Here is a 13050-nt window from a genome sequence, read left to right as displayed (position 1 = left end):
TCACACACACAGGGAGAGTAGTGTACAGAAGGTCACACATACAAAGTAAGGGGGTCACACACATAGAGGGGCTGCTGGGTACAGTGATCCCTGGGCACTCACCAATCTATGGGAGCAGCTGCAGGGTGTCAGGGAGGCCAGAGGATCCAGGGACGGTGCGAAGGGGAGGCCAGAAGCAGAGCGCACCCCAAGAGGCTTCGGCTCTGTACCACAGCACTGCCTGGCATACAACAGGCCTGCTTCCTCTTTGGGGAGGGAGGTGCTGCTTCCAAGTTCCCCTGTGGTGCGGCTGCTGGGCGCCCTGCACTCCTTTACAGACACTAGAGGCCATGCCGACCTTTAGTGTCTGTTTCCTCCAAGGTGGTGTCCATCTTTGGAGTGGCCGTCACGGACAGACACTGCAGCACTGACTCCCTGCTGCTGCCGACACTACAGTCTGTGGAGGAGCAAGCTGGTCATTAGGGGGTGCCTGGGCACCCCCCAACCCCGTGCGCACACCTACTGTATGACCACGACACCAATTTTTTGTCAAGTTGGGGGTGTTCTTAGTGCTCCCTGAAGTGCTGAGCAGCCTCTGGCTCCCTTCCTGCTCTCTAGAGATGCCATGTACATCCGTATGACATCTGTCAACGACCACCGGTTGCTGTGGTGTGCAGTGGTGATTACTGGCTCCCCAAACTGCCCCCACACACTGTTTATGTATGGAAATGGGGGGAAAATCTGAATTTTTGCCTGTTTGTTCTGGCATCAGGCAAAATGGAAGAATTTGGATAATATTATTACCATTGTATAGTACTACCTCCCAAAATGTTGTCACCATTAAGCAAACGTGTCTGTAAAGGGACTTGGCTCGCTTTCATCTCTATTGGCACATTCCCGGTGCTCTCTGAGCTGCTGGCCATGCCCCTTGTCCTTCATGGGCAGATGTGCTAAACTTGAAAAGTGACAAAATGGAGAATGATAAACCATCAGCCAATCAGCTTCTAACTGAAAAAATGATGGGTAGGAGCTGATTGGTTGGTTGTTTAACACTCTACATTTGATCACTTTTCAAGGCTTAGTACATCTCGCCCTCGATGATTATTCTCATCAATTCAGTAAGAGACTGATGAGAGGAGCGATAAAGGAAAAGCTGATGCTTTCACTCGGCGCGTGTTAGTGTTGCTAAGCAATAACATGCCTCCCAACTGTCCCGCTTTCTGCAGGAACGTCACTTTTTTGGGGTACGTTCCTGTGTCCCACCTGGGGCCGACTGTGTCCTGCTGCAGGGTGGGGCAGTTTGGAGTCCCCCCTGTCACTGAATACGCACAGCATCTATTCATGCCGCCACAGCGTCGAAAATGGGGGCGTGGCCTCACAGGAGCGTTGCGAATATAGGCCAATCATAAGCCCCTCTAAGCCATGCCCTCAAATTTCGGAGCTGATATGGTAGGTTTACACCAAATGATTTACATTAATTCGCCATTGACAAAAGGTCGACATTGCAATTGTCGACGCATGACATGTCAACATGAGTTTTTCAAGGTGTTTTTCTTTGTGTTGTACTTTTTCATGCATTGCGATCCACGTGGACTAAAAATGGAAACAATAAAGTGTGCAAAGTGAACAAAGTGAGCCATTCGAGGGTATGTGCTACACTAATTAGGTATCCATGTTGACAGATGTCAACATTGACAGAAAATTATTATTCTAATTACAAAATGTATATATATATATTTTCTAATGATATGTTTTAGTTGCTACAGACATGACATGTGTTTTCCACAGGACACTTTCAAGGTTTCTTCCTGATATGGAAGGAACTGGTGCCAGGACACAATATGGCCGCTCCTGTCCACCTTCCCTAAACTTCCGTGGGCGGAGCCCGCCGACATCTGTGAGGCTCGTTGGGAGCGGTGGGTGTGGTCATGTGTAAATATTCCAGCCCCCCAGATACACGCCTTGCAGACAGGCCAGTGACGTCGGCAGGATAACATGGCTGCTGTGTGAGCTGGACAGTTGGTTGCTGCGATCCGTCGTCTGTGTTTATTTACATCCGGGTACAGTAGGGAATCAATCAGGGAGCGGGCGCAGCAGCAGCAGGTCTCGACGGACAGATCTCTATACCGTCCGTAGCGCTAGGTGTCGTGCGGAGTCTCGGGCTCCCGCTGATGTCGGATAATCAGAGCTGGAACTCCTCGGGCTCGGAGGAAGACCTGGAGACCGAGCCGGGGCCACCCGTGGAGCTCTGCGGGGTCCTATCTAAGGTGGGTACGCTGATGGGAGCCGGGTCTCATTGATGGGGTCTTCGCAGGTGCTCCTCCAGGATGAGTAAAGGTGCCCATACACGTTACAATTATTGTATACAATATTGTATACAATATCGCATCTCATCCGATCTCAGTTTTGCGATGACATCAGATGAGATGAGATCTAGTACAAAAAGTATGTGCAGCACGTACTTTTTGTACTAGATCTTATCTCATCTGATGTCATCGCAAAACCGAGATCGGATGAGATGCGATATTGTATACAATATTGTATACAATAATTGTAACGTGTATGGGCACCTTAACCTGTGACTCTACAGATGCAGGGGGACTGCAAGCCTCGGCTCTCTGGCTGGGCATGATGGGAGTGACTGGTTGTCTATATGGTAGTCTGTATCGCATGATCTACATGTAAATTTCATAGTATACTGTATATTTCAGGGAACACTTGCTGGTCCCATCACCGTGCAAGCCTGGTGGTGTCACTGTACAATGCTGCTAGACTGGAGGCTTGCTCAGGATCTATGGGATATGCATATGCTTCTATTGATTTCCTTGGAATATAAATCCTAAAATGTATTTTTTACCCTATTTTTTTTATTTTTTTTTTTAATTCTGTGCATGGCTCCAGTTTGAATCTATTTTAATAGATCTGATTTGAATGTGAGGACAGGTTGGTCCATCAAGTCTGCCCATTATCATATGGAAGTGGTCATCATGGATGGTGTAATGGTTAGCATTACTGCCTCACAGCGCGGAGGTCATGGGTTCAATTCCCACCATGGCCCTAATTGTGGGTAGTTTGTATATTCTCCTACGTGTTTGCATGGGTTTACTTCAGGTACTCCAGTTTCCACCCGCAATCCAAAAATATACTGGTAGGTCAGTTGGCTTCCAACAAAATTTAACCCTAGAATGGATGTGTGTACATGTGGTAGGAAATATAGACTGTAAGCTCCATTGGGGCAGGGACTGATGTGAATGTTCAACTATACTCTGTAAAGCGCTGTGGAATATGTGTGCGCTATATAAGTAACTGTTAATAAATAAATAAATAAGTGCTTTACACACTAGGGTTCATTTTTGCAAGGAGCCAATTAACCTACACACGTGTGTGTGTGTGTGTGTGTCTAGCATTTTGTTTATTTTTTTTGGATTGTGGGAGGAAATTGGAGGAAACCCATGCAAGTACAGGGAGACCATACAAACTCCACACAAGGCAGTGTGGTAGTAATGCTATCTGAATTTGCTTTGCTGTTCTGTACATACACATTGATTTGCTCTAGCTATCGAATTACGCTGACTATATGATAAGCTCCATTGCAGTTGTTGTTAACGATATTGGTGGTGCCCCCGGATGACTTCTCTAGCGCATACTCTCTGAATTGTATTGTTCCGTGACATCATCCGGCCCCACTGTACGTGTAGTTGCTGACAATATACTCAGATTTGAAAGCATGTTCATATGACAGGAGGGGTTGTTAATGATGTAGTGCGTATCCGCTAGATGATTGGCACCATAATATCTTTAATGATATAGTTGTCCTACTCATTGTTTAAGAATATTGCAGTGTGTACCTAGCTTTACTGTGAAAATAAGGTACCATATATACTCGAGTATAAGCCTACTTTTTCAGAACATTTTTTTTTTATGCTGAAAAAAGCCCCCCTCGGCTTATACTCGAGTGAGGGTCCCACTTGAGTCAATAAGTTTTCCCAGTTTTTTGTTGTCAAATTAGGTGCCTCGGCTTATATTCGGGTCGACTTATACTCGAGTATATACGGTACTTGGTTGCCCCATACTGTGTGACAATATTGTCCTTTTTGTTTTTGGTCTTTCTGATTTAAATAATTAGCCAATATCATCTGTTTGATGAAGTTGATGTAAAGGAACAAGTATGTTATGTCTCTGCAGAATAAATATATCAGATTCTAGCTGCTGTTAACAAATCGCACAAGTACAAATATTTTACAAGACAAAATCATTGATGTGGGAACTCTCAACTGAGGCAGGGTGCAATTTTCTGTTTCAGTCTGGAGAATGGAATCCTATATTTATTGTACTTTATTCTTAACAGAAATAATCATTGTTTTTGTGCGTTCACAATTTGTTGAGAGCGATTTCACTTGGTTTAGTAATAACTGTATGCGTAAAGAGTAGTGAAACACATGCTTTTGTTGCCTTCCTCTTCTACAGTTGGAAAGAATCAATGTTTAATAGAAGTCTTTGGAATTTCTCCAGTACACTTGGGTGTGTCTGTAATAGAAGCTCATTACACAGCTTAGACCCTATCTGAACATCGTGTTAAAATTTTCTACACCTCAGCTAAATGGAATTCTGATAGATTGTGACAGGGATCGCACATTTAATTGACTGATGTATTTTGAGGGAGTTACAGTAATATCGCCTAAACACCCAGGTCTAGCTGTGTATATCCCGATGACTGCTTACCAACTGTCCAGGAATATCGTCGTTTATCGGTAAAGTCAGTTTTGCAAGAAATGCCCTGGCTAGTTAGCATAGTCTTGTTCCAGAGAACTTTGCACAGTGAGTTGGGAAATATTTCCAACATTCATTTTCTATCCAGCGACAAGTTGAGTTGGGGTTTAGTTCTAGTGTGTCATTTACAATGTGCGTTATGAGCTAATAGCGTTGTTACTGGTTTGTTAAACAGTGATTGTGATGTCTCTGACAGGATATTTGTGTGAGGCAGAGGTAGTTGAGGATCCCCAGGAAGTAGTCACTTCCTTCCTGGTTAGTGCCTTGTAGTCTATTCCACCTGATTACTTTCCTAATAATACTGGAAATGTTTACTCAACCTCCAACACTGTATTTGCTAGGTTCAAACTGTAGCATTGTCGTTTTTCTTGTCAGGAGTTTATACTTGTTTTTGACTATTGTAATAACTGATATATTGGTTATTAAACTTGGGGGCACAAAAATGTATTTGAACTCTATCCATGCTTTGATAATATATATTAATATCTGCTGGACTACTGCGATTATTAATACTCCTTTATCGCAGTGGATATTTTAGATTTCTGGCTACGATTCCCACCATGGCCCTAACTGCGGAGTCTGTATATGCTCCCCGTACTTGCGTGTTTTTTTTCCGATTACTCCCGTTTCCTCCCACAATCCTAAAATCTATGGATAGGTTAATTGATTCCCAACAAAACAAACCCTAGAATGAATGTGTGTGTGCATGTGGTAGGGTATATAGTTTTGTCATCTCCACTGGGACTGATGTGAATGTTCAAATATTATCTGTAAAGCGCTGTGGTATATGTGTGCGCTATATAAATAACTGCTAATAAATATGCCCGCAATATAGGGAAACCTGCAGGGACATCAGTAGCAATTACCGCTGTACCTGTGAGTTACTTCCCTGGCATTTTGAAAGAGTTCTTCACATCTTTGAAAACTCATCGGCGGGAGACTGACACTGTGTGCACAATGTCAGTTTTTTGGAATCGGGGCTGGCATCTGACGCAGGCTACAAGAGGGGGTTCGAAATATTATTAGACTATATACCCTCTCTGAAGATGGCACAAACTCATGTGGCCAAACACTGACAGAATCTCTCAAACTGACTCTCAGCTCCCATGCCCCTCCAAGCTACGTGAGACTTGCCTACACTCACTGCATACACTTGATTTACTCGCACAACGTATTGGGCACCTTAAGTCAGGCTTTTGTTCCCAACACTCCAGAGATCGCATTGACCAAGGTAATGAATGATCTGGTTTAGATGTCTTTGCTGCTTTGGACAATGACCACTCTCTTCTCATACAAATGCTACAATCCCTAGTTCTTCAGGACACAATCCTTTATTGGTTCTCCTCTTTCCTGTCTAATCTATCAGTGTTCGTTTCTCTGAATTCCCTACATTGGAGTACAACAGGGTTCAGACTTGAGTACTCCACTTCTATTACTCTATACCACATGGTAGTGTGTGTGGGGGGGCATTGCGCTGTGGGGAGACCCATCGGGGTCACTATTGCGGATGGTCCAGCCACCTCTGTCACTACTGGGGTGTGCCTCAGCTGTTGGCGTCACTGATGAGCGCATAGGTGCTAGACTTTACCTTGTAATGCAAATAGATGTTGTGTGCCGGCAAGGGGGAGAGTGTTATTTAGCAGGGTAACAAGGGGCAGGGAACACTTTAGTCCTTTAAAAATTGGGCAGTGTGCATCACCCTGATGAAACAGCTTAGCGGGAACACTATCACGTTGTTGGGTAAACTGTTCGTTTCCGATTTATCACTCTACGCGGATGACAATCAAATCGACCTATTTTCCCTAGATTTGTCGCAATCTGTATTGGTCCATGTCCCATAATACCTTTCTGCCGTTTCATCTTGTCTGTCCTCTTGCCACTTCAAACTGAATATTTCCAAAATTAATATTTCCCCCTGCCAATTGTAGTTACCAACCTGATACTCAGCCCAAAACCACTGGTGACAATGCTGGGGTTGATGGATAGATTTGAGTATCATCCGCATATAAGTGTTACTGAAATCCGAAAGAGCTGATTAGTTTGCCAAGGGAGGAAGTATAGATTGAGAACAGCAGAGGACCTAAGACTGAGCCTCAGAGTTCCGCAAGGCTCAGTCTTGGGTCTTCTGCTGCCATGTATGTGCTGTCTCCACAATGCTGCCATATATGTGCTGTCTGCTGACTACACATGTGATGTGATGGCCTTCTGCAGTCACTTGCTGGGGTCCCGTAATTATTTTTATTGTCTAATGGGGTCCCAGAGCAAAATAGTTTGAGGACCCCTGCTCTATGGAATTGCCCTCCTACAAGCTGTAAGGGCCTATATACACTTGTTGATTTTGAGCTGAAAGCAGCTCAGTTTTTTTTTTTCTGTTTGTAATGCTTTTAGCTCAAAACTGCCTAATGCGTATAGATGAGCAGTGATGTGCACTCCCGCGTCCTCTCCAGCTGCCGCCATCCGTCCTGTTTCACAAGATGAGAGAACGGTTTTCCATAGTTTTCGACCCCTGTGAAAGTCGCTGTGTGTATGCACTGAGCTATTTTCTGGCCAGCAATTTGCACTTCATCACTGACCAAAAACATTCAATTAGACTCCTCTTCTCTAGTCTCCTACCTTTTCAAGTTTCCCAGAAAGCTCATCTCTTCAGGCCTAGCTTATCCGCTTCCAGAACTGCCCAAATAACCTTCAGATGCTATTCTACCCAATTACATCCCCTCTGTGCAGGCTACGCAACCTCATATTTTCTCTTTTATTCACTTTCACATCCTGCTGACCCCAGGCCAACATTTGCAATCTGACAGAACAATTAAGCAATAGGTAGCACCTATTCCTTGTGTTTCAATGCTTATTTCCCTTTTTATATTGTCAGCTTGCAAGCACGGTCTTCCTGACTATGTCTTTTTTTTTTTTTTTTTTTTTATACTGTTGTAATGTGCAATGGAAGCTAATTTATTGCATGCAAAAATACATATTAAACCATAGTTGCCTACCCTCCTGCATTCTGCAGGAGACTCCCTGATCTAACCGCAATCTCCCTCTCTCCCTCATTAGTCTAGCAATCTCCCTCATTTCACCTAGCCCACATTACACTGTTAAATTTTTTGGGAAAAAAGGAATGAGAGATAGATGCTTACATTGAATCATCAGCACCATTTCCCAGCACTTTACCAAATATAGTATGTCTTATTAACTGCTTTGGGGCTCATCTACATTTGGATATGTAATTTTAAAAGATTCCTCTCAGATGTAGCAGTACACAGCCACGCTTCTAGGTGCCACGTTCACAATTTCTTTTCACAATATTTCCATATGTGGAACTAGACACGCCCTTTGGGTAAGGCATGACATGCCCCCTCAGTGGGGCGCTGTGTAAAATTCTACTACCAACTATAATCTCCCTGAAACTAGTTTTCAAAGTAGGCAAGTCTGTATTAAACCAGTATGCAACTTTACACATACACCAAATTCAAATTGCATAATAACACAGCCAAAATAGATGTATATAGAACATAGGGATAGATGAATTATAACACTTCCTGCTTTGCCTCTTTAATGAGGTGAAGCAGGAAGGGACATTGACGAGATGTATTAACATCTTGTCCGCTGAAGTGGGGGAGCGCAAACAGGCCCACTCCGGTGATGTCTCCTTGAGCGTACCGCGCATCAGCTAACTCTCTCTTCTCTCCTCTACCCCCTTCCGGATCTTCTGGGCATTTGTGAAATCTCTAATCTCGCAAGGTCGCCCGGAGAAGAGGGACACCACTGTCCCTGAGTGGGCATAGGGCATCGCCACCCTGCAGCTGTTGCAGTCGATAGCTGCAGGAGGTGGAGAGGTCAGCAGCACTGACTCTTCATTCATTTGCCCTGCATATTGGCCTGTTATCTTTTAGATGGCAACGTCGGTATGGACAGGGGCACATAGCTCCCCTGTCAATTATCGAATGCCAATCACTTAAAATATGTGGTGGAGAAGCAGTATCAGCGCACATAGCGTACGCTGATACCTCTTCTCCTCCATAACTCATACATCTGCCTCATAGTTTACAATACTTAAGTTGTATCGGGGATAAGTGGTGGTCATGTTAAGAGACATGGGTGCCCGCAATGGAGAGATTACTTGTACATCTATAGACGTGAATATAGCCCTATATGACTATTGCAGTGTTGTCCTCTTGAGCGTTCTTTTGTGTTTTGTATATGTAATTGGTAACCTAAAGGCCCCCATACACTATGCGATTTTGGGACGATTTCATCCGATTTCGGCACTTTGTGCCGATATTTGGATGAAATCGGCCCAAAATCGTAGGTATGTGACATTTGATCCGATGCGCGGTCCCGTGCGCATCGGACCGGATCAGGGAGGTCGGACGGTCTGTACATACGATCACGTCCGACCTCCCTGTATGCATATGCCTGCCACTTGACAGGCATATGCATACAGACACCGGGGGAGTAGTGGGGGCGGCCAGCGGCAGCGGTAGTGGGGGCGGCCAGCGGCAGCAGTGGTGGGGGCGGGCGGTGGGGACGGGCGGCGTGTGCGGTGAGCGCAGTGTACTTACACATAGCAGCAGCGGCGGGGACGGGACGCGCAGTGGCGGCTATTATATTTTTAAAATACTTGTCAAATGACCGGCCGCTCTCTGATTGGCCGGAGAGCTCTCAGCCAATCAGAGAGCGGCCGGTCATTTGACAAGTATTTTAAAAATATAATAGCCGCCACTGCGCGTCCCGTCCCCGCCGCTGCTGCTATGTGTAAGTACACTGCGCTCACCGCAAACGCCGCCCGTCCCCGCCGCCGCTGCCCGTACCCACTACTGCCGCTGCCCATCCCCACTACTGCCGCTGCCCGCCCCCACTACTGCTCACCGCCCTGCAGCTCCCCGGGTTTTTTTTTACATGGGATAAATCGCATGCGATTTATCCCATGTAAAAATGGCACATCAAGTGCCAAATTGTATGTGAGCCTCCCGGGGAGCTGCCGGGCGGGTCGCAGGTAAATTGGGTCCGACTTGTCCCTAGGACAAGTCGGCCTAATGTATGGGGGCCTTAAGATGGCCGATTCGTGGCTACAATCGCTTTGTGCTGTTGAATACAAGCCTCTTTTATTATCCTCCCTAGTAATCTGTTGATCTTTGTATGTGCACACACTTCACTGATTTCTAATTTACATTTTTATTTAATTTGTGTGTAGTGGACCAACTATATACACGGATGGCAGGATAGATGGGTCGTTCTAAAAAACAACACCTTGAGCTACTATAAGTCAGAGGATGAAACTGAATATGGCTGCAGAGGGTCCATCTGTCTCAGCAAGGCTGTTATCACGGTAAGCTTTACTTATCCTAATCTGCATGTATCCGTGTATAATCAGCAGCTTTATGCCTTCTTCTAGTAGGAATTATTACCTGTTCTTTTGTCATAAAAAAAAAAAAAAAAAACCTAGGAATTTGGAGTTTGACAGATCGCTTAACAACGCCTTGTGTGGATCCAGACGTATCTTATTACAAAGATGAATTGATCATGTTACAATGTTGCGTATACAAACAAAGGTCCGCATTTCACAAACACTCGTATTGTTCCCCCTAGGAACTGTATTTGTGTTCTCCTCTAGAACAAGGATTTCTCAACCCCATTCTTCAAGGTCCCCCAACAGTTCTTGCTTTGTGGATTACTTAACTATGTAAGGATGGTTTAATCTATTTTGCTGGGTCAATAATTAGCCCACCTGTTTCCACAGGTAGAAATCCTTCAAACATAGGCCCTTATTCTGGTTCACTCGCAAACGCAAATTCCTTCTCAAATGGACAAAACCATGCGCACTGCTGGGGGGGGGGGGGGGGGTTGAAACAAATCTAAATCCCTAGGCACTAGTTACCCCCCCCCCCCCAAGAAGTGCACATGGTTTTGTTCATTTGATCAGGAATTTGCCTTTGCAAATTAACCAGAATAACTACCATAGTGTGTGTGTGTGTGTAGGGTTGTGGTTGCAAACCTCTGCGCTAGAGGAAAGTGAGGTATTTACATTTATAGTGCTCTTTCCTGAGACGCATACAGTAGCTTCTGATGCTTACTCAGGGTCTGATGATGCTGTGGGGGTGTCTCTGTGAAATATTTTGGTAATTTGAAGGTGTTTAACTTACATATTTGGGTTATATGTGTTTGGATGAAATATTTTTTTTCCCATCCATCAACTATTTTTATTCCTGCTGAAATTGTCTGCGTGTGTTTTGCAAAACTTCTCTTGCACAAAAGCGTCATTTTAAAAGATCCCTAGGAGTTGAATTTGTATTCTACTGGTCTGGTTAGTAAGATCTAATGCAGTTTACTAACCATTAATTTGGCTGCAGTCTTTTTATAAAGGCTTGTTAATGATTTGTATCCCACCTTAGGCTGGGTACACATTGCCAACCTGTCTACTGACACAGCGGCCAATTTGGTAAGCATTCATTAATTGGCTGCTTGAAATATCGCACAGCTAGGTGGGCATTTGAATTCACCCATCTATGATGTCTGTTGCTGCAGCCAGGGTCACATGACAATATATCTTCATTGACAATGCAGTATAACATTGCTGGCCTGCTCCAGGGGCTGCCAATCGTTTCGCTGTGGAGCAAAGCACTCCCACTCTAGCGTTGTGCCTGTGTAGAGGGAACCGACGAGTGGGGAGGCCAACCATGCATCCTAGGATCGGCAGTTGTACTTTTGAAAAGTCTCGCAATAGTGTAACTGACAGCTACTAATTAAGGATCTGATTTCGATTTGATGTAACCATCTTCAGTGAGTCAAAGCTGCACTTAAAACCTGGACCGCTGGACTGCCTTGAGAACTTCTGGGCGAAAATATCTATCTAATCCAGGGGTTCTCAAACTCAGTACCCTATAAAGTTCAGATTTTCCAGGTCACCTGGCAGGTGCACAGGTGCGTTCATTACTCATTGACACATTTTAAAAGATCCACAGGTGGAGCTAATTATCTCACTTGTTCTGTAAGGAGACCTGCAAAACATGCACTGCGTGGGGTCCCGAGGACAGAGTTTGAGAACCTGTGATCTAATCTATCCTAATCACAAAATCTCTAAAATCACAAGGACATCAATTTTGAAACTTGGCAGGTAGCTTCTCCTTAGGTCCCAGATGCTTGCTAAGAACAGCTTTGACAAATGTCACTGTCATCCACAGTAAAAAAATAAAAATCCTGCAAATCATAAATTAGCCGTTTCCTCTCTCATTATACGCCCGAAAAGCTGAGCAGGCTTCTGTCGAGTTCATGCCTCAATCACCGCCTGCCACCTAGAATGCCCGAGCCTGCCGTGAATGCTGACCGTCCACGAACACCGATTAAACTTTAACATTGGTATTCCTGCCCAGTTCAGTTTTAGTTCAGGTGTTCCTGGCTTGGCTACACGTCAGGACAGTAAAGCGTCGAAATGTTTACTTCAGATGGCCTTCTGAGTGTTTATTGAGAGTGCTGGCGCTGTTTGAGAAATATGTATGTGTGTATATACAGGACATGCATGCGCCAGTAGGTCGGCACTCACGTATTCAATATATATAATTTGCAGGTTCCCTCTGTGAAATTGCCACTGTCGAGGTATAAAAGCATACTCCAATTCGGTGGCACGCTGGTCAATAAAGTAGTCTTAAAGTCGTATTGAAGCCATATATATATTGCCTAATATAGATAGCGAGATCCCTCTCCCCTACAAATATTGTCACGTTTGGAACTTTGCAGGCTCACTAGTCGTGCCCTTCAGTTTATTCGCCAGACTATATGTGTCCCACCTAGGTAATCCTGCAAACAAGAAAGAAACCTCTAAACAATTTAACCTGTGCATGACACTCTCATAAGTTGTTATTGATCATCTATAGGTGGGTGGTTACAATTCTGACCAGGACTGTGTGTGTGTGTGGTTGATGAACTTATGTTCTAGAAGAGCCTTAAAGCAGCCCATACACGCTGCGATGCCGGGCTGTCCGTTCTGTGCTTTGAGGTGCGCGCTCCCGCGGTACCTCATCGCACAGTACAAAAAGTATGTGCTTGCACATACTTTTTGTACTTAGGTTTCATCAAATTGCATCGCATTGCATGCACAACGGATGCACATGCAATGCAATGTGAGCCGTGCTATTGAAGCCCACAACGCACGCACGCATCGGGACGTGTATGGGCTGCTTTAGAACTTAAATGATTGTTAAGGTGCCCACACATGCACCGTTGCCGGCGGTGCAATGCTGTACGATGGGGTGCGCGCTCCCGCGGCACCTCATCGTACAGTACAAAAAGTATGTGCTGCACATACTT

General features: G+C 44.8%; 1 protein-coding gene across 2 annotated transcripts in view; it reads left to right on the top strand.

Moving 5' to 3' along the window:
• The first annotated feature begins 1938 nt into the window (after positions 1-1938).
• Positions 1939-13050, top strand: part of CERT1 (ceramide transporter 1) — a 101863-nt gene continuing 90751 nt past the window's right edge. Inside the window, exons 1-2 of one of the 2 annotated variants that reach the window (XM_083151932.1) lie at positions 1939-2246; positions 9941-10075. In XM_083151932.1, the coding sequence (XP_083008058.1) occupies positions 2151-2246; positions 9941-10075 (231 nt within the window). In that variant the 5' untranslated portion in view covers positions 1939-2150. The remainder of the gene's footprint in view (positions 2247-9940; positions 10076-13050) is intronic. The other variant, XM_083151933.1, reaches the window with a different exon arrangement.

Source organism: Crinia signifera, chromosome 1 (assembly GCF_055691185.1).
Source record: "Crinia signifera chromosome 1, ASM5569118v1, whole genome shotgun sequence".
NCBI classification, from domain to species: domain Eukaryota; kingdom Metazoa; phylum Chordata; class Amphibia; order Anura; family Myobatrachidae; genus Crinia; species Crinia signifera.
This window is presented reverse-complemented; position numbering and strand designations above follow the sequence as displayed.